General features: G+C 40.3%; 1 protein-coding gene across 5 annotated transcripts in view; it reads left to right on the top strand.

The window, feature by feature from the left end:
* CUL3 (cullin 3) overlaps positions 1–15692 on the top strand; it is a 50065-nt gene extending 34373 nt beyond the window's left edge. For 3 of the 5 annotated variants that reach the window (XM_081861529.1, XM_081861531.1, XM_081861533.1), the window contains exons 7-17: positions 514–659; positions 1915–2091; positions 2832–3002; positions 4336–4443; positions 10384–10508; positions 10761–10857; positions 11555–11689; positions 12460–12528; positions 13330–13516; positions 14743–14888; positions 15213–15692. In XM_081861529.1, coding sequence (XP_081717655.1) covers positions 514–659; positions 1915–2091; positions 2832–3002; positions 4336–4443; positions 10384–10508; positions 10761–10857; positions 11555–11689; positions 12460–12528; positions 13330–13516; positions 14743–14888; positions 15213–15344 — 1493 coding nt within the window. In that variant the 3' untranslated portion in view covers positions 15345–15692. The remainder of the gene's footprint in view (positions 1–513; positions 660–1914; positions 2092–2831; positions 3003–4335; positions 4444–10383; positions 10509–10760; positions 10858–11554; positions 11690–12459; positions 12529–13329; positions 13517–14742; positions 14889–15212) is intronic. The other 2 variants (XM_081861530.1, XM_081861532.1) reach the window with 1 other exon arrangement.
* Positions 15693–26857: the final 11165 nt, after the last annotated feature.

The following is a 26857-nucleotide window of genomic DNA, read 5'->3' as shown; positions in this document are numbered from 1 at the left end:
TGTGGTATTCATGCTTGCTTATTGTGATCAACCAAATTCTACTTAAATACAATTATATTTACCAATCCTAGTTTAAAAGCCATTGCTCACTTAGCATAACATAGCATTAGGATTCATTAGGGTTTTTAATTTGTAATCTGGCATTAGTTTTATTATATTTTGTTGTTGAATTGGACACTCTGTGCTGAAAACTTTTTTAAATTTAAATTTTAAACATTTATAGCTCTTATATTCAAAGACGCTCAATGTGCCATACTGCTGCAGCAAATCACCATAATGATTTTATTATTTAAAATAATATAGCAGCCAAAAGGTGAAGAACAAAAATTAAGGTAACATTTAGGACAGGTCTGTTGTGTCTGCTATTCCAGGACAGAAGGAAGAGCCTCACAATGAGACTTCATGTTAAAATATGAGTTGACAAAAATTTGAGAACACTTTTTCTGTTCATCTGCTGTCTTGTGATATAAATACCATGTTGGTGGTAGTTAATATACTTTTCCTCCATTGCAGATCTTGCTTGTATGTACAAGCTGTTCAGCCGTGTGCCGAATGGTCTTAAGACAATGTGTGAGTGTATGAGCTCCTACCTCCGAGAGCAAGGTAAAGCTCTTGTATCTGAAGAAGGAGAAGGAAAGAACCCAGTTGACTATATTCAGGTAGTTAAACCTTACATATCTCATTTGCCCATCTTAATTGAACTTCAGATCTGGCTGCTCTTCTGCCACTGGTGGACTTGCCACAAGAAAGGGCAAACTTTGCTTGACTCCTTTCTCATCCCTGTAGAACTGACAAGACCCAAACCTTCAACATTTCTCAGGACAGACCAAAAAAAAATAAATCACCTGCAGCAACTAAAGCAGCTAGAATAGAAGCAAAGGAAACCCCACACAGGAGAGTCCATTTGTAAAGATCACACCTCTTAGCAGACAGGTGGACATCATCCTTCTAAAGCAAGTGGGGCAAGTTCCAAGAGATCACTTGTTGACAAATGGCTACAGCAGCCCACTAAAATGCCACCTCGGCAATTTCAGCACTGATCTTCTTTAAGCCATCTGAAGCATCTTGGAATCCTGGGGCCCTGCCTACATACTCCTAGGCAGCATCCTCACCCAAGTCACCTTGGTCTTAAGGAAGATATTCAGAATTTCATTGAAATCGCCCAGTGATCATTGAAATGGACTGCACTCCCAGAACCTTCCCCAAATCATTCTTCCCCAAGTGTAGAACCAAAATACAGAGAGGTGAAGAGCACTTTGCTATGCCCTAGAAACCATGGCACCAAGACCCAAACTGTTGAATGTTTGAATTCTAGGAAGAGCCAGGACATGCAGCTGTCATTCACTTCACAGTCCAGCATGTGAGGCTGTTGCCTGTGACTTGGACCTCCAGGAGCAAATACAACCATAATGAAAAAGAGTTGGTGGTGGTAGTTGCAAGATGGTGCTTGAGGTTATACAGGATGCATGTGAACCCTGGTAACATCCTCTTGCTAGCTGTCCTCTGCACTTGAGAAAGAAATCTATACTTAACAATGGATTTTCTTTTCCATTTGAAATACCAGGTTTTTCTAAGCTTAACCTAATGTCAAGTAAAGTTTCTAGACACTTTGAAGCAATGAGCAAATAGTTTTCAGTCAAATAACCTCACAATGGATGTGATTTCCATACAACATATAATCGAAATCTGTAACATATTTGAACGTTATTTGAAATAAATTAAAAAATTGTCCATTAGCACCATAGAGACCAACTAAGTTTGTTCTGGGTATAAGCTTTCATGTGCATGCATACTTCTTCAGAAACCTGAAAGCTTATACCCAGAACAAACTGGACAATTTTTTAATTCAGTTCAACTGTGTCGGACCAACACGGCTACCTACCTGAATATAAAAATATTCTTTATTTTTCTAAGGGTTTACTGGATTTGAAGAGTAGGTTTGATCGCTTCCTTCAAGAATCTTTCAATAACGACAGGCTCTTCAAACAAACCATTGCGGGTGACTTTGAGTATTTCCTGAACCTTAACTCTAGGTCTCCAGAGTACCTCTCATTATTTATTGATGACAAGTTAAAAAAAGGAGTCAAGGGAGTAAGTATATTTTCAGTTACAACTATGCAAATTTGTGACAAAACAGCAACATATATTTGTGCAAACTTCTGTTCTCTTATGATCCTGAAAGTATACTGTTTTAACTTTCAAAATGCAATAATCAGTGCAGATGAGTGAACAAATTATATGTGCTTGTCAGAATCTTTTGCAACTGCATGAACTATATATGTGTGTAAATAGAGAACTGAATAATTCTTGATTGACTTAACCACTGTTAGTCATAGTTGTTTTTAGAATGATAATGCTGATAATTATTGACATTTTAAAATGACCTATGTTAAAAGGAAAGTGTTACTGGTGGCAGTGTCAGAAGTACTAATGTATGTGTTCTGGTGGGTCTTGCACAGCAATACATCTCCAGCCCACCCAGCAAAATATGTTCCCATTTAGTACTTGAACTTTTGTCCCCTAACAAGTTACTGTTGTGCCAAAAACTTGAAGTCCATGCCTTCGTACATTTGAAGATATGTCTCCCATTCCCACTTAGTGTTTTATCACAGTGAATCACAGACAGTGTTATTTTGTGAAGTGTGAAGCTGCCCTGAGAAGGCTGTGGCTGCCATGCTACACGCTACATGAGCAGAGCAGGATTTATTTCTGAGTAAAAATGCATTGATTGTGCTATGAGTGTTTCTTAATTAATAGGCTTTTGTGGGCACGATCTCTAGTGATGGAGATTGGTAGCATTTGGTTGAAAAATAATGTTTTTGTCTTTACAGCTAACTGAGCAAGAAGTAGAGACTATATTGGACAAGGCAATGGTTTTGTTTAGGTTTATGCAAGAGAAGGATGTTTTTGAACGATACTATAAACAGCACTTGGCAAGGAGGCTTCTAACAAACAAAAGTGTTTCAGATGACTCTGAGAAAAACATGATATCTAAGCTAAAGGTAAAGTTAGTCCCTGCAATCTTTTACTTAGTGACTGTTTCCCTTTATTTCTGGTTTCAGTCAAACATTCAGTTGTCATAATTTTAGCTAATGTGGGATCATTGCAGTATGCTATATTTCTAAATACTAAAGGTAGGGCAATAAAAAAATTTCATTGCCAGCAAAAGTCTATTCATACTGTTTTTAAAACTTAAAACTGCAGTATTTGGAACTGCAGTCGATTTCCTGCCAGAAAGCTTGAAAAGCAGGGAGGAGTTGAAGAGGATAGAATGAAGCAGGTAATGTCAATTTTCCCTGTTCACAGATTTTCTGGAACCCCTGGTGCAGGGCAAAAGGTTCCTCCCCATTCTCCATCTAAGCTACAGTCCTCTTCCTTATTTTCACAACAAAGCGAATACTTACCTGCTATTCCTTCTTGGAGAAGGATTGAAAAACACCCCACCCTAACCTTCCAATCCATCTTTTCCTCTTCTTTATCCTGCTAAAAAAAGCACTTCATGTAATGTGCTTCTTTGGATAGTACCACTGGAACTAAACTGGGATTTTAAGAATGCACCTGGGAAGAAATTTCTAATTTTTAAATTTGAAATTATTTATATCCTGCTTTTCCTTTTAAGACATACACAAATAGAAAAAACAAGGGTTCAAGCCAGTATACAAAGACATGTGACTTTGTATGCTGACCGGAACCCCTGTTTTTTCTATTTGTGTATGTTCCTATACTGTGGGTTCTTTATTTTTGTGTTTCCTCTTAAGACAGAGTGGTATTTAATAAAAACAAAAACCCAATAATATAAAACAATAGGAGATAGCACGTCATTTAGAATAACTTGGAAGGCTTTAAAGCCTGATTCAAAAGTTGTAACTTTCCTCCTAAACATAAAGAATAAGGAAGACATATTTTGTTATATTTTTTAAAAGATTGGGAAGCAGGTTCTTCTGTTCATTTACAGAACAACTTTTGTCCGTCCCCCCAACCTGGTGTAGTAGTAGTAGTAGTAGTAGTAGTAATAATAATAATAATAATAATAATAATAATAATAATAATAATAATAATAATAATATATTTATACCCTGCCCATCAACCATTAAAATCATGGCATACTTTTACATTAATAGCACAACATTTTGTGGTAAACATTTTGGGATGTTTTCTACTGTTGGAACTGATGATTGGAATCAAGCAGAATGTGTTTCGCTTTTTCATATCTTTAACAAGTTCAAACATTTTCTCCATATTTTGTAATGTTCTGGTTCCAAGTATGTGGGCTAAATATATATATATATAATAGCATATATAATTTTAAAAGAATTGATCTCTTCTTTTTTATAGACTGAATGTGGATGTCAGTTCACATCAAAACTGGAAGGAATGTTCAGGGATATGAGCATCTCAAACACAACAATGGATGAATTTAGGCAACATCTACAGGCAACAGGGGTAAGAAGCTAACTGCTGGCTTGATCTGAACACTTATTTCAGTTATTCTAACAAAGTTTTTGAGTGAAACGCCCTTCTGAATAAAATACTGCTTTTTATTAAATTATTTTTAAATTATTTTAGAATAATGGGTTATCTTTTTGCAAGCTAGCAGCCAAAGCAGTTTAACAATTAAAGAAAACCAGTAAAGTATTCAGCACTGTAAAATACAAAGCAGCAGCAAGATAAAACAGCAACATGTGAACTCAAATAAAGAGAGCAGCCAGTAAATAAATTAGTATTTTTTCCACCAGAAAACTAACGCTGCTACCCAAAAAACCGCTGAATCTTAAATAGGGTCACTTTGAAGGTGACCCGGAAACTGCAATTAATCCAGAATGCGGCAGCTAGACTGGTGACTGGGAGTAGCCGCCGGGACCACATAACACCGGTTCTGAGAGATCTGCATTGGCTCCCAGTACGTTTCCGAGCACGATTCAAAGTGTTGGTGCTGACCTTTAAAGCCCTAAACGGCCTCGGTCCTGTATACCTGAAGGAGCGTCTCCACCCCCATCGTTCAGCCCGGACACTGAGATCCAGCGCTGAGGGCCTTCTGGCGGTTCCCTCATTGCGAGAAATGAGGCTACAGGGAACCAGACAGAGGGCCTTCTCGGTAGTGGCGCCCGCCCTGTGGAACGCCCTCCCATCAGATGTCAAAGAGATAAAGAATTACCTGACGTTCAGAAGACATCTTAAGGCAGCCCTGTTCAGGGATGTTTTTAATATGTAATGCTGTATTGTTTTTAATACTGATTGGGAGCCGCCCAGAGTGGCTGGGGAAACTCAGCCAGATGGGCGGGGTATAAATAATAAATTATTATTATTATTATTATTATTATTATTATAGGTCAACTACTGAAAGCCCAGAAAAATAGTACAGTCTTTGTTGGGTTCCTAAAATATGCAATAAAGGTTGCAGGTGGGTCTTCTTGGGAAATGTGTTCCAAAATTGGAGTACAACCAGAGAAAATATCATCTTCCTTGGATTACCTTGTGCAGGCAGAGGTGCCAAGAGAATGGCTTCCAGTTAAGGTTATAGTTGTTGGCTATATTCAGAGGGCAGCAAGCAGTCTTTCTGATAAACAGAGTATAGGACAGGAGTGGGGAACTATTTTTCTATTAAGGGCTGTTGACCTACAAAAAAAAGTCTATGGTGGAGCACATACCAGAGTGAATTCTTGTATTGCTAAGTGGGTTTTTTTACAGGTTCTTAATTATATGCTGATAGATAGATAGATAGATAGATAGATAGATAGATAGATAGATAGAACGAACTGCCTAGGAAGATGGTTCTGGGATATTACCCGCTTGAGAAGCTCTGGCTACTCAGGTTGGGATCCATTGCTTAACAGGAGCCATATAACCATCCCTGCAGAGAGAAGCAGGTAAAAGCTGTTTGACACTGGAACAAACTCCCTCGGGAGGTTGTGGACTCTCTTTCCTTGGAGGTTTTTCAGCAGAGGTTAGATGGCCATATGTCCTGGATGCTTTAATTGAGTGAGATTCCCTGCATTACAAGGGGTTAAACTAGATAACTTGGGGTCCCTTACTACTCTACAATTCTATGAGGACACCTGCTCCTTTCAAGGAATGGATGAATGGAAATAGATATTTCCAACATTTCATAAAGTAGGTGACACCAGTCAGTGGGCTCTGTCAGCAACTTGTTCCAGGTAAAAACTGGGTTAGCATGTTTACTCTGAAGTAACTCCTCCCAAATATTGCTAGCGGGTGGGAGTATCTTATCTTTTATGCTATTCTCAGCAGAGAGCAGCTGTGCTACCCATTACCTCAGTGGTAAAGAGTCCTTAGAAAAGTTGGGAGGCTGATGAAATTAAGTAGGGGGCTGTAGGTTCCCTGCTTCTAGTTTAGGGCTTTGGAGGTTAAAACCAAGACATTGAGCTGCATCTAGAAACAAACTAGGAATCACTGGAGTTAAGAAGTAGTGCAATATTCTCACAGTGCCAAGCTCCTGTCAGCAGCTTTACTGCAGTCTTCCAAACCAGCTGAAGTTTCTAATCACTTTTCAAAGGCAACCCCAAATATAACACAGTACTTGATTCAAAAGTCACACACTTCCATAGGAAAAAATATGTCCAAACTCCCAGTCAGGACTCCACTACCACTTCCTGAGGCAAGGAAGTAATCCTTGGTGTCTTTGCACCTTGCTCTGCCTGCAATAAAGTCTCCTTGGGAAATGGGTACATTCTGTAAATAAGTCCTTACTCTGTCTAAATCCTCTTTATTCCAATTACAGGGACTTAGAAGAATAATATATTCATCATTACCTCCCCAGTTTGGGAGTGAGTCATTTTGTGTCCCTGCTGTTTTTCTTGGATGTAGTAGCCATTTCTCAGGTTTCCTCTGGGGAATTGTAGATCTCTTTGGCCTCTTTCAACAAGCACAGAAAGTACCATCAAAAATTGAGTGCCCATTTTAAATAATTTCATCATTCTTTTGAGGGCCTGCAATTGGAACACAACTTAAATTCTTTAACAAATCAGATAGAACAACAATTCAACAAATTTTATATTGTTTCTGGGTAATTACCCAGCATTTGTTAAAATCATTGAATACTTTTGCATTTATAAACTGACATTGATTCAGATTTCAGTGTAGACAGAGTTATGAAAGCATATGAACTGGCTTTACCTTGATTTTTCATTTTATCAGCATTTCATTTTGTATTCAGTTTACTGACTTTAAATATGTATGTGAATAGAATTGAACTGATTTTGTGTTGGTTCTTTGCTTTGTGTATGCAATTTCAGCTATTCCTCTTCCGCCCAGCTCTGTTTATAGTTTTGGATCATTGTTTTTTCTTCTTTCCCATTTGTTCTCTAGTAATTAGACACGACTGATTTCCCTCCTCCCACTTGCTCCCCAAGGGAAGAAGCAGCAGAGAGAGAGCTGTGCTGGGCATTATTACGACAAGCTGCATATATAACTCTTTTGTTCTCTTTTATATTAAGGACAGAGACCTGTACTCAGGTCTAAAAAGTTATTTGTCCATTTGCTATAAATTCAGCAGCTTTGTATGCATTGTGCATATTGAGGAGGAAAATTGAAATTTTCCTTTATGTAATTTATTTTGCAATTTTTACCGTTGTACATCGGTAAAGGGGGGTGTGAGAGTTCTGTGCAGGAAGGCAACAGAGAAGAGGAAGCTGAGAATTAACAGAAGAATATGAGTTAAGTTCAGTTACAGGGACTTAGGCTGGGTTTCAGTAAGGGATGAAGTATTGGAAAAGGGAAAGACCAACATCACTACTGCAGCTTGCAAAGCAAAGTGTGGCAGAAGGTGAGAGCTGTAAAACTGGCAATGCCAGCCCTAGGAAGCAAGATTTCTGTGGTGGTGACTAGGTGAAGGGTTTGAAGGAGGAAAAGATTGTCGAGGGTGATTGCTTTCTGGGTGCTGGAGCACGAAAAGGGGAGACAACAAATTGGGATAAGATGAGAGAGGATAGTGCATGGGATAATCCTAGGAGTGACCACCAAAAAAACTGAGGATTGTATACAACTGGATAAACTGGATGTGAGACTCTTTGGAGGATGAATTATGAGGCCAGTGCTTTATTCTGGTCCCCACAGAATCATGGGGCTTCCTTGCTTTTTAAGGACAAAGGAAAACAGAGACACGCAGTACACAGGGATTTCCTTCATCACCCATCCCCACCAGCACCTGCTAGCTTTGGGATCTTGTAGCTCTAACACTAAAAGGGAGATGGTGTGATCCCAACAAGAGAAGCCACCTTCATGACAGCCATGTTTTCATTGCGTAGTACTAATGGCAATTCTGCCTTCTGAGTTCCATAAGAGGTCAATATTTGTAGCATTGCATTGTGGAAATTGTAACATTTGTGAGGCAGTAAATTGATGGCCGGTTAAAGCCCTTTCTAGAATACAGTGGTACCTTGGGTTACATACGCTTCAGGTTACAGACTCCGCTAACCCAGAAATATTGCTTCAGGTTAAGAACTTTGCTTCAGAATAAGAACAGAAATTGTGTTCCGGCGGCGCGGCGGCAGCAGGAGGCCCCATTAGCTAAAGTGGTGCTTCAGGTTAAGAACAGTTTCAGGTTAAGAACGGACCTCCGGAACAAATTAAGTACTTAACCTGAGGTACCACTGTATGTGCTACTTTTTGATTGAAGAAACATTTTGAATCTTAAAAACAAAATCTGTTAACTGAACTGCTTCACCAGCAGGTGGCACACACCTGCTTTTTGTTATTAAAATAATGAAATATAATTAAACTTCTGGCAGTATTTTTGTGAGCGCTGTGACCTTTTGTAGTTCATGCATTAAAAAAATAAAAGCATCTGTGTCATCAGAGTTTAAATTTTCAGAACTCTGTAACAGCTTAGCTCATTGGATCAAACTGACTTTTGTTACCTGATATTAGGACCTACTGATAACATCATTTTAAAGACTGTTTGGTTAAAGGCCAAAATAAATGACCTGTAAAATCGAGCTAATAGCTGAGAGGGCATATTTAAATTGGGGAAACGGTGCAAGGAAAGGGTTGAAGCTCCCCCTCCCTCCAACCTCAGGATCATATTGCAGTTGTCCTCCCACCTCCACCCCCATATCATTTCTAAATAAATTAGAGATTGCTTACATCTCCCATCTTTCAATGTCTCATCTACATAGGCTCTCAAATTATAATTTTGTAGCATGTCAAAACAAGTACTGTACTGGAATTATAATTACATCAGAATATTGACTGTAAAAAACCTAAGCTTGTTTATATTAAAAAAAAGTATTAAGAATATAAAGAGCCCTGCTGGATCACACCAAGGATGCAACTGCTTCCAGTAGTGCCCCCCCCAAAGGCTCCCAAAGGGGCCCTCAAGCATGAAGGTATTAAGCTTCCTCTATTCTTAGTCCTCAGCTTCTTGAACTCAAAGCTATGCTACCTCAAAATCGAGGTCTCTGAATATGTTTAACTATCCTGGCATATGAAACAATTAACAATTAATGTCAATAACTATTTAAAGAATATTTAATTTCAGTAACATGCCAAATATTAAGCAATTGTCAGAAGATCAAAGCACCTGCAGAATGAATGCACAGATAGATGTAAACAGTAAATAAAAGACTTAGCAGTCTTCAAAAGTGGCAGCTGTAATATGAAACAGAGAAAGTGCTGATATGCATAAATGTAGTTCTGTTAACCTCAGCCAACATGGGGACAGCATAAGTGGTCCTCAGATCATTTTCCCCTCCATGCCAAGGGTTTCCATATGCTTTTCCATATGCACACACACACACTCTCTCTCTCTGTGTGTGTGTGTGTGTGTGTGTGTGTGCGTGTGTGTGTGTTGAACTGATGGGAATTGTGGTTCAGAGGGCCAAGGGTTCCTCACATTAGTTCTATGATTTCCTCAGTTAGCTTTTGCAGCAGTTCAGAATAGCAACTTTTTATGATCAGATAAGCACTTTCTCTCTGTTTTGGCCTTGGGTAAATCCTTCAGTTCATGCCTGTCTTGGCCCCATCTGGTTAAGTACCTATAGAATGTGGGAGAAGAAATCTCAGTAGCCTCTGCAATTCCTATCACTGCTTTCCCTTGCAGGACACAGTACTTGCATAATTCCTGTGCTGTGTTTTGTTTTTTGTTGGTCCATCTCTTAACATTTCACTACACATTATACATCCTTCACTGCCCTCCTATGCCCTTCTGCATTTCATAGAAAGTGTAAAGTCTCCTGCTTCCACCTAAGGCTCACTTTGCACATACAAGTTTTTCTGCTGCAGCCCACACACTTGAATACCAGCTTCTAATGATTTTGCTTAATGAAATTAAGGCAGCCAAGTCTGTCTTCAATAGCAAGCTATGTTCTTTCCTGCCATGTGGAAGACAAAAAAAATAAACACATGTTTGTCTTTGTATTCATGCAGGTCTCATTAGGTGGTGTTGATCTGACAGTGCGGGTTCTCACAACAGGCTACTGGCCTACTCAGTCGGCCACACCAAAGTGCAACATTCCCCCAGCCCCCAGACATGCTTTTGAAATATTTAGGAGGTAAGGAATGGTTAAGATTATTTGTGTGAGTGGTTAGTGGAATGTGTTTTTGTAAAAAGAAAAAAAGATACAGCTAATGGCCAGATAATCTGCATGCATTAAATGCTTCTTTATATGCATGCAGTTGAAGCTTGCTTGCCATGTTATCAGTCACAAAATAGTAATCTTCTATATTGATATAGAAGAAGCTCTTGCTTCCATAGTTAAAAGTATAGATGATCAAATGGCCATTCAACTTCTTGAATTTTGTAGATTTTATTTAGCCAAACATAGTGGAAGGCAGCTGACACTCCAGCATCATATGGGCTCTGCAGATCTCAATGCCACCTTCTATGGTCCTGTTAAAAAGGTAAGTGCTGTGTCTGTAAACATATTATTGCTTTGAATTGTGCCTTCAGTTATTGTGAACTTAGAAATAAACTCAGTTCCACATACATTTCAGTCTTTCATATATAAGCTCATGTTAACAATACTTACCACTTTTAATATATATAGTCAGCTGTGTGTGTGTATATATATAATACACACACACACACACACACACACACCGTCTAGCACTGCAAATTTCCCAGAATATGAAAATATATATATTTTCATTTTTCTGGCAGGCTGCCTTTGCTTCTGGCTCTCAGTGGAATTATAGTTCACTTTGAGAAGCTGTGGGGTATCAGAAGCTGTGGTTGTCATAATGTGTAAAGTTTGACATTAAAAAACTTATCCAATTTACGTATGCTGAGAAACTGCACAATCTTGACTCAGTTTTGTGAAAGCCTATTTGTCAGATGCTATGGTGACTTCGATCTTCAGCTGGCTTATTACAAAGCAAACAGCTCTATAACCTGTTTTGCTTTTTAATGGCAAAACTAATTATATAAACTGGAATAAAATGGAATGAGTATCTCAAAATGAAAATTTTTGTTTTATATTTACAAGTAGATGAGTCAGATCATGACTTATACCTTATAGTAAGTACATAGAAAGCTGAAAGAAGGAGCATAACATAATGTTCCGAGAATGATTTTTGACTTTTTTGAAAATTAAAACAGGAAGATGGCTCAGAGGTTGGTGTAGGAGGCGCCCAAGTAACTGGCTCTAACACACGGAAGCACATATTGCAAGTCTCCACTTTCCAGATGACGATACTAATGCTCTTTAACAACAGAGAAAAATACACTTTTGAGGTATGAGCTATGACTTTCTCTGCTAGCTGTAAAATTTTTAACTTATCTCCCAAATATGCATTCATCTTCCTCTACCGTATGGAGAAGAGGGATTATTCATCCCTTTGAGCCATTTGTACAGGAAGTTCTTGAACTATTGGTATATGAGGCTGCTAACACTTTTAGAGTATTTTGGAATCTTATTGGTCCTCATCCAGGAATACCCTCACTTGTTAGTGAAAGTCTGAGATTGTATCATTCATTATATACTTATATACTTAAATACTTCTTGGGTTCAGCTCTCAAAATAATTTATATGTTTCAAAGCAAAGCCCTGTGATTCAAGGAAGATTTTAAAATTCCTTTGAATTGTGTTGGGTGAAATTCAAGTGTTGGAAACCCAAATATATTTATTTACAGTATTTACTGATAGTAATCACATCTTTTTCATGGTGTGTATTTTTCCTAATGGATACTCGTTTTTTACTTGCCATGTAATGATGTGGAAAACAAATCCTTAGCTACCATCTTGCCACCATGTGTGTGTGACAGTAGTACTTAAGTGAAAGTACTCTTTAAGTGTCACCACACAAGGTGAATTGATACATTGTGAAATTAAACAAAATCAAGCAGCCTGAATGTTAACAGTTTGTGGACAGGAAGTCTAGTTGCTACTTCCCCTTAAAACTATATTTAAATCAAACGAAATGCAATCCTGTAATCAAGCAATTACCATTCTTTTCTAGTTTGATGTTTTAATATATTTTGTAAAAAATCTTGTTCTTATATAGACACTAATTGCTGAGCACCATGTTCAAGTGACAAGAGTATTTCCTGGACGGGAACGCTTAAGTCTGCAGGTGCAGGAATTGCATTTTTGAATGCTCCCCCCACATTTAAAAAGAAAAATCCTTACATGTAGAAAATGAGGGAATCTGGGAAGGGTTTCTAGCAGCCTTCTTTCAGTGCTTCTTTATAGTAAGGAAGCCTTTTACAAGGAACTCTCTCTACTTCCTACCTCCTACCTGGAGTCTGAAGTGGTATAGTTCAGAGGGACTCTTCAGCACACCTGTGCCAAGAGGGAAGGGCCATGGCTCATGGTAGAACACATTCCTTTAATGCAAAAGGTCCCAGGTTCAATCCCCAGTATCTCCAGGTAGGGCTGGGAGTGACCTTTGTCCAAAACCATAGAGAGCCGTTGTCACTTAGAATAGACAGTACTAAGCTAGATGGACCACTAGTTTCACTTGGTATATGTAAAACTTCCTATATGCTGAACATATAGATCATCCTACTCCTCTACAGATTTGTGAACAAGGTGTCCTGTGCTACAGTAACTTGCACAGTTGAAGTTTATATAGATTACTGTATTAAGTGATAAAATTAAGTGCTGAAACACAATGCTGTCAACTTTTAGTTTAGAGTAACTTTCATTTTTTCTTTAAATAGCCTTTTCAGCTATGAATTATATATAGATTTACTGCCAGATGTTTTCTGAATTTGTCAAAATAACCATTGATAGTCTTGAACTAGTTTGATTAGAGGGGGAAGACATCTTCAAAACTGTTCAGAATTTTGTTTTCTTCATAACTACCTTTTGCCATAATAATAATAATTTTATTATTTATACCCCACCCATCTGGCTGTTAAATTTAATGTAGGAAATACAACAAGAGACTGATATCCCCGAAAGAGAGCTTGTACGAGCGCTACAGTCCCTTGCGTGTGGAAAGCCAACACAACGGGTTCTCACAAAAGAGCCGAAATCAAAAGAAATAGAAAATGGACACATATTTACAGTGAATGACCAGTTCACATCCAAACTGCACAGAGTCAAGATTCAAACAGGTATGCTCACTTTCATTTTCAGCTACCACGTCTAGAATCTGTCCAACTGCTGAATTTACAATATTGGAATCATACATTCTAGTATGGAAACTAAACTGGTCACCCATTCTTATGGGTGCCTTCAAGGAACTAATATATTCTTGAACCAATGCTTGCCTCAGTGCAAGCTGGATAGGATTCTGTTGTGTATCTTCTATTTGTGATCCTTTCCATGTCATGTACTGTGGTAATACAAATATTCATAAAGCCATAGCATTATAATTCCAGGTGGGTGTTTAACTTAATAAACCAGACATGTATTTTGTGAGCTTTATGCTTGCACATCCTTAAAGCCTTCATTTACTTCAGACATGAGAGCCCTACTATATCAGGCAAAAGACCCATCTGGTCTGGCATCCTGTTTTTACAATAGCCAACCAGATGCCTATAGGAAGGCCTCAAGCAGGACTTGAATGCAACAGCACTCTCTCTGCTTGTAATTCCCAGCAACTGGTATTCCGAGGCATACTGCCTCCGACAGTGGAGGGAGAGCATAAACCATCATAGCTAATAATCCTTGGTAGCCTTATCCTTTCTTCTTGACTAGTATATAGTTAAACTGATTACCAGTGATACACAGGATACTCATACAAAATGAAGATGGAGATGGAGATGGATCCAAATTGGAAGGGAAATGGAAGCCTAAAATGAAGAAGTAGGCTAAAGATCCACTGACAGCAGCTACAGATGTAGGGATATGCAGATAGAAAAAGCATGTTATGACAGACAATGCTGCCCTTTTAGACTTTGTGAACTACTTATGCTAGGAAAGCTTCATGATTATAGCAGATGCAAAGACCCAGTTCACTTACTATCTCAGTAGAAACTGGCACTTCAACAAAGCAAGCTAAACTAGCCCCAAAGGTTGTATTATATAACTTATTTCCGTGTGTGACTCAATATATGAAACCCAGTGTTATGCCTTTTAAATGCATTCAGTTGTGGTCTAAAAATATCAAATCCCTCAAGAAGCATTTGACCTGTTTTAAAACTTGTTGCTGTAACTGATAATCATTTATTAATCTTAAATATGTTCCATTTTTGCACTTTGGTTGGTTGTCCTTTTGCATCATATTCTGTTTCAAGTGTTTATTGACACTGCTAAAGAAAAATATTTTGGCTTTAGTATCTGTAGAATTAAATAGCTACAGTATTTCTAAATTGAGATATTTCTTCTGTTCTTTCAGTTGCTGCCAAACAAGGAGAATCGGACCCAGAAAGAAAAGAAACAAGACAGAAAGTAGATGATGACAGAAAACATGAGATAGAGGCTGCTATAGTCCGGATAATGAAATCTAGGAAGAAGATGCAGCATAATGTTCTAGTAGCAGAGGTAATCTCACTTACTGAATGGGGTTAGTCAAGGGTGGATGTGGCCCGCAGACCAAAAGGGTTAGCCACCTCTGCTTTAGAGCAGTGTCAACTGTATAATAAAAATAAATTGCTGCTGAACTCTTGAGGCTACTAACTACATCTTTTGGTACAGATGATTGGTTGCTTTATAGAATGTTGAATATACAATGGCCATTTGTGAAACACAGCTAACTGAGGTGGCACAAGTTCCCTCTTGTTTTAAAGTCAATGTTAAGTCTAGTGTGTGCATTCTTGCTGTGCCAGTATCATTAACAATATTAAAATAATTTTTATTATATTCCAGGTAACCCAACAACTGAAGGCACGATTCCTACCAAGTCCAGTTGTTATTAAAAAGCGTATTGAAGGACTTATTGAGCGTGAATATTTGGCACGAACACCTGAGGACCGCAAAGTATACACTTACGTAGCATAAAATGTGTTCCGCAAATATGATTTATTCTTGGACTATACTCTTCGCATGAACTGGGAAGTTCTTTTAAATCATTAAATATTAAGACGACCATCTCTTCTATTAAATTACAATACATGTTCTAGATCATTCAGATCAAGCCTTTTCTCCTTCGGAGAGTTTTTCAACATCAAAATGATTGAGCTTCAAGCTTCTCAGCGTTTATCCCAGTAGAAATCATCCTTACAGTTCCTCGGGAAAATGTGAATGTGCCGCGTTTTGTTTTCAATACTGTATGAAAACAGGAAAAAATAAAATAAAAACAAATTTAGAAAATACAGCTCATTAAAAAATAAAATTGTTGGAATTTCATTTCCCCGGATCTTCAGTGTTGATGTAAATGTGTTTTCTGTAGTGTTGCTTAGCACTTTGCGCATTGTATACGTTGGGTTACAAGAAAAACACAGCTGGTAAGACTGAATTTCCAAAAATACTGCTCTGCTTTGGATATTTCTTTAAAGAGCCATGTTTAATTTAAATATTTGGTGAATTTATAAAGACCTGAGAACACAGTTTTGGCATGCTTTACTTCTCCACCTGCATTCATTCATGTTCCAGCTAATATGATCAGGAACCTTTTTTCTAGGCACAGTTATGGGCTGTAATATTTGGCCTTCCCTTTTGTAATTTGAGTTCTTCCAAATTAAGTTACATACTGATTAGGTTTGATCTGGTTCCTTTATAGGAGAAATGGGAAGAAATTTAGTGTGTATAAACTGTATGATACTTTTTGCTGTTGTACTCACTGCTCATAGTGGATTGTACAGAGCGATGTTTTTATTTCACTCAATGTAGACAAAACAAATTTAAAATAAATGGATTTAGTGTACAAGGAACACTAATTCAAGTGTATTTAGAGCACAGGGATGGCAATTTATTAAACTAAATATTGCCCCTTGGAGAAGCACATTAGCCTGCACTCTATTCACGAAGTAGAGAGGGGGTTGTGGCTTTTGATTTCCCACTTTTCAGAAGGTTCAAGTGAAGCCATTGTGCACTATTAATTTACTGTTTTAAAATGCAATCTAAAAATGCAATAAATATTGTTACTTTGATCTTAATGAAATCTCCAGTTCTTACAGCAAGTATTTTCTCCCTCTCCTCAGGGTGGTTCAGCATAACATTTGCTCCAGTGCTTTCAAAACCAGGGTATTTTCTTAGAGGATGTTCGTAAATGTTAACTTTATGTAGTCCCTGTACCATATAACATACATGCTTTTGCATCAAATAACTACTGTATCTTCTTTAGAGATCACCCTCTAGCTTTATTTCATGCATAGTAATCGATAACCTCTCAGATGTTACAGCTCTGATTGTTTTCTCTGTAACATTGTGAACTTAAAAAACAAAACCAGTGCAGCATGAAAAAAGTTGAAGTTTTTTTTGGGGGGGGGAGGTGGGGAGATGCAAATTCCCTGCCTGTTATGTGTTGGCCCCTTGTAAAGGGGTCTGTATTTGAGCAATATTCACGTAGCAATCCATGTTGGTCTCTGTCAGGGTGAACTGTACAGCTAGTGCAAGTGAGAAGGGAAAACTTCCAAGAACTCAGTTGACCATTTTGCTGCAGTATATTTGTATGCTTATTTGAATATATAACAAATACCTTTTTTGTAGAATAGCTGCTACTTAGCAGGAGTTTAGCACATCTGCAATGTTTCTCATATATTGTCAGTTATCCTTATGGTGATGTAAAGTAAGTCAAAAGAATGATGGGGAAGAGAAATTGAAAGGGGGGGAATTGTAGGGGGGTGGATCTGAAAGACAAAGGTAAGGGGTAAAGGGACCCCTGACCATTAGCTGATAAATAAAAGTGGTTCTGTGACAGAAGCTGTTTGAAGCAAACACAGATAAAATGCATAGGCTTCAGCAGCAACGAACTGCATATATTTATACCTTCCCAAGATTTCCCATCCAATTTTTTAAAAGTACCGGTAACTTAAGATTGCAGCCTATACTTACTTGAACATGAAGATGATTGCTCTTAATATTTCTTATTGAGGCTACTACTGTTTGCTGATCATGTTCACTACAAGAATTAGGCAAGTTTGCTTTAACATTCCTTTTTGTAGTATTGTTAGAATGCCATATCCTTGCATTCAATTCTTTTCATAAGCTTGAAGGGCATGGATTTGCTAGGGAATTTATAACAAAGTCTGCAACAAGCATGCTAATTTAATTAGCTGTAAATTTAAGAACTATATCTGGCAGACTTCTCATTGTGACTGAAGTTTAGCTGCTGCAAGATAAACTTTGCTCTATAAAGCCACATCCTGTCTGCCCTATCTTTCAGTAGCCATTTGCTGATAGGAAGGAAGCAGCGTTGTCTTATTGCACTGTTTCAGGCTCTAGGGCTGATAAACAGCCAGTAAGATGCCCCTTAAGGGACTGTTGTGTCCTATTGAATAAGGTATTCACAAGATACATCTACTCTGCAGGTGAGGAATGCTGGCATGCAAGACTGGGATAAGGCTGCCAGCTGGTGCAAGCTGATAAGTTTTCCCCTATGCAAGTATATAATGGGGACCTATAGACTTGATCCTGTGATCTAGTGTCTGAATGTAAATAGGGCCAGAAGCTTATACATTTGGGGGGGGGGGAGTGTTAACTTTATTTTAAGTAGCAACAACTCTGGAAACAAAATTTGTTTTTGCTGAGGAAGGAGGGTTGCGGGTTGCTTAGCCCTTTCTGCCATTTCTCACTAAAATTCCACCCACCCCACAAGCTATTTGCCCTGCTGAGGAAAATGTATTGAGTTCAACCTCCCACCCTAGTATGCTGTTTAAAAAGGTATATGTGGAATGGGGATCTGCTTCTAGATTTCCTGCACATCATCTAGTTTAACCTTTAGATTGTTGCTAATTTATATTAAGGCTGAATAATACTCTATGATGAACACTGTTTCTAGAAGTTTTGGGAGGTGGGTGAAGGAGTTTTTTTAAGTTTTCCTTGCTCAACCCGTTTGCTTTAACTCCTGTTTACGGCCTTGGCAGCATTTGCAAATCCTACTACCGTACTTCTTGACTCCATTTCCCCATTATTCTGTGTCAATTAGGGCAGAAAGCATTGTGTCCACTCCAGATATACTTCATGATGATGCCACATAGAATCATTGTAGAGTTGGAAGGGATCTTGTGGGTCATCTAGCCCAACCCCCTGCTGTGCATGGATCTCAACTAAAACGTTCATGATAGATGGCCATCCAACCTCTGCTTAAAAATCTCCAAGGAAGGAAAAACCACCACCTCCTGAGTGAGTCCGCTCCACTGTCAAACAGCTTTTACTGACAAAAAGTTCTTCCTGGTGTTTAGTCGGAATCTCCCTTCTTGTAACTTGAAGCCGTTGGTTCAGGTTCTACCCTCCAAAGCAGGAACATACAAGCTTGCTCCATCCTCCATGTGACAGCCCTTTAGATATTTGATGATGCCTATCAAATATCTACCATTTCAGATTTTACCACTGTAGCAGAAGTGAGCATTGTTACACCATCACTGCTGCTAACATGAGTAAGCAGTTCCAATTATATCGGTGTGGGGAACATTTGGCCCTCCAGATATTGCTGAACTATGGCTCCCATTAACCCCAGCAAGCTTTACCAATAAATAAGGCCAATGAGAGCTGTAGTTCTGCAACATCTGGAGGGCCACAGTGTTCCCACATTTGCTATTACAGGTGTTAACAAAGAATGGCCAAAAGGTTGGGGGGTCCTTCTTGCGTCACTTCCTTATTGAGAATGCCTGCCGGAAGGAGAAAACGAGGTGCAAAGAGCCAGAAGAGCATAACTGGGACTCACAATTCCTCTAAAACAAAGAATCGGCAGAGAGCCAACGCCATCTTCCCTGGCTCAGAAACAGCGGGTTGAGGAAGCCGAGAAAACGGAGCAAATAGAACAGTGAGTAAAAACATTGGGGGAACCTCACCCCCCCTTAAGGAGGATGGCAACCACCCGACCCCCCTTCTCCCAGAAAAAGCTAATCCGTCCAAGAGGGCAAGAGCAGGAGCAGGAGCGGTTCCTCCCACTCCTAACACTGACCCACCCAGGCCTCTAGAACAAGATATTAGAGGAGCCTGATTTCAACCAATTCCAGATACGCTCCCCTACCAAGAGATTTGCATGTTGTCTGCAGAAACTATGGTTCTGTTCTTCAAAGACTGAATGAAATCCTCACCAAAATAGTTAACTTTGAGAAACAATTGGATACTAGTTCCTCCCCTTTAAATGCCCAAGGGCTTAAAAGAATGATAAGAAATGACTTTGTTAACAACTCACCAACTCAAACTATGGATGAAGTGAGGTCCTGTCAAGTCTTACAACCGAACCAGATAATGCTTGAGATTCACCGATACGCTCATAGGTGGATGAACCGCAGACAAATTACTATGTCCTTGTCTCAGCTCCTGAATTACCATTACCAAAATGTAGATCTAGAAAATTTCCACTTCCTGCCTACCTTGAGAAACACCACGCACCTATTTATGACCTTTAGGTCATCAGCCCTCCCATCTCGACTCATGGAGATAAAGGATACTCTATGGTGGTTCCATTCTCTCCGCCCAGTGAGGGTATTTAAGGACGAAACAAGGAGGCAATTGGTCCCTTGCATAGAGTCAAAGCTAATGCGGAGAAGGGAAACCAAGCTCAACACTAGAAACACTAATTGCCCGAAGGAAGAAAAGAACCCTGTAAGCCTAGAATTACAAGACCTGAAGAAGAGGCTAATGAGTATAAAGACTGAGATTTCTACCCAAAATATAAGGACAATAGAGCCTAGAGCACAATATTTAAAGACGGCCAACAGCTCTTTATCCCATAGAAAGACATCAGTGCAACTCCCTGTTCCCTTTTCAAACGACACCAAATTAGATGAGGAATTTGGCACCTCTGACATTTCTATGGCAACAACACCTAAAGAACTCTATGTTGCTGACAATCTAGAGATATCCAGCACCAAATCTACATCTGGACCTTTGCCTAATGTTCCAAAAACTTATCAGAATGATCAACCTTCTCTACTGTACTCCTGGCGAGACAGGATGGACAGATCTTCTGTATTCGAAGCTGGCTCTTTGTTAGCCAGTGATCCACATTTTATAGCACATACCTCATTAATACTCCCACAGCCACAGATAGAACCAACAATCCTCCAATCAACCTTGGAGGGAGAGGGGGATTGACAGTTAACGAAACACCATGAGACTGTCCTCCCCGCTTGGGGTGCGGTTGGTTGGGTTTTATCTTCTAGGGATACTTACCCTATCAAACCTCCACCTCTTCCCCATACCATTTTGACCCAGGAGTCCTGGCCCAAGGATGACTTGTTATTGAGGGGATGTTACCCCTCTATTGGGGAGGCTAGTATGGGGTCTGGGATTTCCACTATTGAAGGGCTAGGGAGGAATGGCAGTGGGGCTAGAAATCTCGGTGAAGGGTTTCGAGATGCAGTGATCCTCGAACCCCTTCCAATCTACGCCCCATCCCAAGGGATGAGGGTAGGGAGAGCAAGGATTACCCACCTCCTTCATTAGTGCTGTGCAATGCCAGGTCCATAGGCAACAAAACCGCCACCATGCGTGACTTTTTTGTCTCGCAGGGGATTGACCTGGCTTGCGTGACGGAGACCTGGGTACAGGAAGGCTAGTAGTCTCCCTACATGAGATAACACCACCAGGTTTCTCTGTCCTCCATCAATCGTGGTCTGTGGGTCGGGGGGGAGGAGTAGCGTTGTTAATCCGGGAGGATTGCTCTTTCAGAGCCCTGCCATCACAGGCGATCTCCGGCATTGAATGTGTTGGTCTCGTGTGGGACACCAAGGAGAGCTAGGCTGTCTGGCTGGTGTACCGACCACCCAGCACACCGGCAGCCACCCTGTCAGACCTGCTGGAGGTGGTGGCAGGCTGGGCCTTGGAGTTCCCAAGCCTACTGGTTTTGGGAGACTTCAACGTCCATGCCGATGCCGCTCCCTCCTCACAGGCTCTGGACCTAGTGACTTCCATGGCAACACTAGGGCTCTCCCAGTTTGTTTTGGGCCCCACTCATCAAGCAGGCCACACACTGGATCTGATCTTTGGGGCTGGCATAGATGTGATCATGCTCCCCCCTGTGGAAGTGCCATGGTCTGATCACTACGCTCTGAAAGCCAAGATTGACCTCCTCCTCCCCTGCTCGGTTGGCGAACCTATTTGGGCTCGTCCGCAAAAACTGATGGATCCTGATAGATTCTGACAAGCCTTGCGGGACCCTGCTCCTCCTGGCGACTCATTAATGACCTTGTTGAGGACTGGAGTAACTGGCTCTTGGCAGCCATTGATGAGATTGCGCCTAAGCACCCTCTGCGACCCCGTCGAAACCGGGCCCCTTGGTTTACTGAGGAGCTCCAGAAAATGAAGCGGGATCTCAGACGGCTAGAGCGAGTATGGCGACGGACTCATGACAGAGCCTCAAGAACATCTTATAGGACACTTATGAAAGCCTATGAGATGGCTATGAAAGCTGCTAAGAAATCTTACTTTGCAGCTTCCATTGCATCTGCTAGCTCTCGCCCGGCACAACTTTTTAGAATAATTAGATCAATAACGTCCTTAGGAGGACAACCAAATTTAAGCACAAATTCGACCCATAGCTGTGAGGCATTCGCGAGCTTTTTTGCAGAGAAAGTCCTGTTGCTCCGCCGTGACCTCCCTGCCAATTTAGATACAGTGACTGAACTGGAGGCCCCTCGACTGACTTCAGGTCCAGTGTTGGACTATTTCGATCGAATACTGCCTGCTGATGTGGATAGATTCCTCCAAGTTAGTAGGCCCACCACCTGCCTCCTTGATCCGTGCCCGTCTTGGCTGATTAGGGAGTGTCCAGATGTTGCGTGGACCCCGCTGGTTGAAATTATCAATTTGTCCCTTGACACGGGGACATTCCCAGGGGAACTGAAGGAAGCAGTGGTATGTCCACTCTTAAAGAAAACTTCATTAGATCCCTTAGACCTATCCAATTACCACCCAGTTTCAAATCTTCCATATCTGGGTAAGGTAACTGAGAGAGCGGTTGCTGAACAGCTTGGTAGGTTTCTGGAGGAAACATCGGCATTAGATCCCTTTCAGTCCGGTTTCCGTCCTGGTTTTGGGACTGAGACGGCTCTAGTGCCCTAACAGACGATCTCCGTAGACAGCTGGATCGAGGCGGGTCAGGACTGGTGATCCTTTTATTATTTTTTTTTAAATATTTTTATTAGTTTTACAGAATAATAAAGAACAAAGAATAAAATACAAAAGTTTCATAAATCATATTTCTTTTACAGAATCTTTTGGGCTTCCCCACATCTTCCCGAATCTGCATTATTTATAATACCAACTTCAGCATTTTGTTATCTTATTTCGTCGCTTATTGTATCTTTCATTTTGTCATATTACCCATTTCAATATATTTGTAACCCAATATTCATAATACAAAATCTTCAGCTATTTATTATCTTATTTCATTACTTATTGTATCTTTCAGTTCATTATTGTATCTTTCAGTTCATTACTTATTGTATCTTTCAATTTCATGTTACCAAAGTCAAAGTTATTGTAACCATGATCTTATATATTGTGATTAAAACATAATGCAATAAAGATTTTTCTTAATTTCACCTCTCTTTTCTTGTGCCTTAATTTTCATTTCACCTAATTACCATTGCTGGGGCTAATATTTCCTAAAAAGTGCATTTTCTTAACATTCATACAGCTTATAATATTTTTGTAAATAGTCCTTAAATTTTTTCCAATCCTCTTCCATTTTTTCTTCTCCCAAGTCTCGGATTCTGGTGATCCTTTTAGATTTGTCAGCAGCCTTTGACATGGTTGATCATGATCTTCTGGACCACCGCCTTGCAGACGTGGGGATACAAGGCATAGCCCGTAACTGGCTGTGCTCTTTTATCTCTGGTCGGGGACAGAGGTGGCACTAGGGAGGGAAATGTCGTCGCACCACTCCTTGGTGTGTGGAGTGCCGCAGGGTGCAATCCTTTCCCCAATGCTTTTTAACATCTTTATGCGCCCCCTTGCCCAGATTATCCGGAGCTTTGGGATGGGCTGTCACCAATATGCTGATGACACTCAGCTCTATCTGCTGATGGATGGCCACACCGACTCGGCCCCGAACACACTGACCAGATGCTTGGAAGCTGTGGCTGGATGGTTTCGTGGGAGCCGATTGAACTAAATCCTTCGAAGACAGAGGTCCTATGGCTAGGTCGGGATGGCATGGGGATGAGGGACCAACTCCCTTCTCTTGTGGGGGCCCAATTAGTGCCATTGCCTTCCGTTAAGAGTTTGGGTGTAATCCTTGATGCCTCCCTTTCCATGGAGGCGCAAGTTACAGCAGCAGCCAAGGCGACATTTTTCCACCTTCGCCGCATCAAGCAGCTGGTCCCTTACCTTTCCTGCCCCGACCTGGCCACTGTGATCCATGCGACGGTCATCTCCAGGCTTGACTACTGTAATTCGCTCTACGCGGGGCTGCCCTTGAAGCTATCCCGGAAACTCCAGCGGGTGCAGAATGCTGCAGCGAGACTCCTCACGGGGTCTCTGCCATGGGAGCATATTCACCCAGTGCTTTTCAAGCTGCACTGGCTCCCGGTGGAGTACAGGATCAGATTTAAGGTGCTGCTTTTGACCTTTAAAGCCCTTCATGGCCTAGGATCCTCGTACCTACGGGACCGCCTCTCCCGGTATGCCCCACGGAGAGCCTCAAGGTCCATAAATAGCAACACCCTTGTGGTCCCGGGCCCTAAGGAAGTTAGATTGGCTTCAACCAGAGCCAGGGCCTTTTCAACTCTGGCTCCGGTCTGGTGGAACGCTCTGCCTCACGAGACCAGGGCCCTGCAGGATCTGATTTCTTTCCGCAGGGCCTGTAAGGCAGAGTTGTTCCGCCTGGCCTTTGGCTTGGAGCCAATTTGATTCCCTCCCTCCCTCCCTCTCTTTCTTTTTTCTTTTCCTTCTCCTTCTGCGATGAGGCTACATTTTAATATTGTAATGTTTCAATATTTTAATGTTGCATTTTTTAATTTTGTTTTTAAGTTGTAATCATTTAACTTATTTTTATTATTGCTTGTAAGCCGCTCTGAGCCCGGCCTTGGCTGGGAAGGCGGGGTATAAATAAAAATCATTATTATTATTATTAATATTATTATCAAGCAGACAAGTTGGGACATGTTTTGACTCAGCCTCTGTGAACATGTTTATTTTCTATCATTAGACCAGTGTTTTCCAATCTTGGGTCTCCAGCTGTTTTTGGACTACAACTCCCATCATCCCTAGCTAGCAAGACCAGTAATCGGGGTGATGGGAATTGTAGTCTGAAAACAGCTGGAGACCAAAGGTTGGGAAACACTGCATTAGACAATGCTATAGTGCTGTTTGCTGGTACAGAGCCAGCAAAGGGTATCCACTATCTCTCAGGAGGCACAGACAGCCATTCTGGATAGAACTACAGAAAACAGACCCTCAAATCTATAATGTGTTGAGACAAAGTTTTTCAGTCCTGTTAAGATCAAATTACACTTCCTAAAAGCAAACTCTTAACCGTATGAAAGAACCTTCCTTGAAAAAGGATCCCTCTTCAGCATGGGAGGAAAATCGTTAAAATCACATTTGTTTGAATCCAGCACAGTAAATATGAAAACTGCAAATACTGTAAAGATGCCTACATAAAGTTCTGATTGTGTTAATGTGCACCTTTAGAGTAAATTAATGCAGCTCCTGTTTTCGGTACTTAGTATTTTTGTCATGCTTACTGTAAACCTTACTCTGTTTTGTTTCTGAGCTCCATACAGCTTTTCCCTTAAAATGGTTGCTGCACTTTTATATTATTAAAGCAGTGATTGACATGTTCTGCTTAAAAGCGGGGTGTTTTAGAAGGCAATGATACCATAACTTTCCACAGAATTCCAATTTCTATGAAGCTACTTGACAATAACATTTGAAGCCTCTAAATGACAGAACAGCCCTCTCCCATCATAGTATTGTGACAAGAACCCACTATCATTTGGTGATGGAGGCTGGTTTATTGGAGAAGTAATCTACTGAGACACCTAAAATTATACTGTAGAGCAATCTGCCAAGGCAGCTTTGCAATTATGTCACAAAACCTTTTGTAGAGCATTACAGGAGGAAATGCAGGGTTACCTTCAATGCATATTAAATTGTGCCTTTACAGATGAGATGGAAGTTAACATGATCCCGAAGACTTTGTTTGAAACTAGGGTTGACTGAAATTTAGTTGATTATTTGCTTTAGTGGGTTAGCCAGTTTATTGGTTAAATCTGCAAACATTTCCATAATATAGTTCTAAAGGGGGAAAGGTTTACTTTGAGCCAGAATCAATGAAGCAGGTGTGCTAGCTGGAGCCAGAGCAACAGAACTTATCATAGAATCATGGAATCATAGAGCTGGAAGAGACCACAAGGGCCATCGAGTCCAACCCCCTGCCAAGCAGGAAACACCATCAGAGCACTCCTGACATATGGTTGTCAAGCCTCTGCTTAAAGACCTCCAAAGAAGGAGACTCCACCACACTCCTTGGCAGCAAATTCCACTGTCGAACAGCTCTTACTGTCAGGAAGTTCTTATGCACCATCCACCTCCATGCAGCCAAAGTTAGCGTTTGTAGAATTTCTACACGTTTTTTCAGGTGGAGAACATTGTATTCTTTGAAATGTGCACATCTTCATTTTAATTATTGCCATGTCTGTGGATGGAATGTAGGCATGCATAATGCTCAAGAATTCTGCACCTGATGACAGGCCCACATATCTTTGACCATATCTCAAAGATGATAGCTTCCATCATTTAAACAGATCAATAGATCATTCACAATACTTGCAACTTGAGCTATATCCAATCAATAACAAGCAGCCAGACAAAATTGCACAACTTGTCCTGCATTTTGCAGATTTATTTACAGCCTGCACTTAGTGCTGTCCTGTAAATGCTTTCTTAACTGCTGTTGGAAGATATTTTACTGTCCCTCAGCCCAGTTTTACTACTTAATGTAAACTAAAACACTTTTCTCCAGTGGAGGCTATGTTAGGTCATATTATGAAACTTTTGCTTCTAACAGCATCAACGTGTTTGAGAATGTCAGAATACTGTAGTGAATGCATCGTGTGAGCAAGTTTGCACATGCATGGGCATCATCAAGTAATTATGGTATCAAGTGATGGCTGGCATATTTGAAAAAAACCAGCACAGGGTGGATAGGACACTTTTGTAATAACAGCTTTGGTGGAGACAATTCACCTACTGAGCTACAAGTAATTAATTGTCAAGAGCTTGGGTGGCACCTTGTTGGATGATACATAAATGGATGAATAAGTAAGGCATTGGTGAACAATTTGATGTGGGAATGAAAAGCATGAATTCTGCAAATAGTCTGAGAAACTTTGGGGCCAGACTAACCTACAATATGGAGTGGGGAACCTCAGGCCCCACAACCAAATGCAGCC

Source organism: Podarcis erhardii (genome assembly GCF_964252035.2).
Source record: "Podarcis erhardii genome assembly, chromosome: 5".
Lineage (NCBI taxonomy): Eukaryota > Metazoa > Chordata > Lepidosauria > Squamata > Lacertidae > Podarcis > Podarcis erhardii.
The sequence above is the reverse complement of the archived record's forward strand: the minus strand, read 5'-3'. Positions and strand labels throughout refer to the sequence as shown.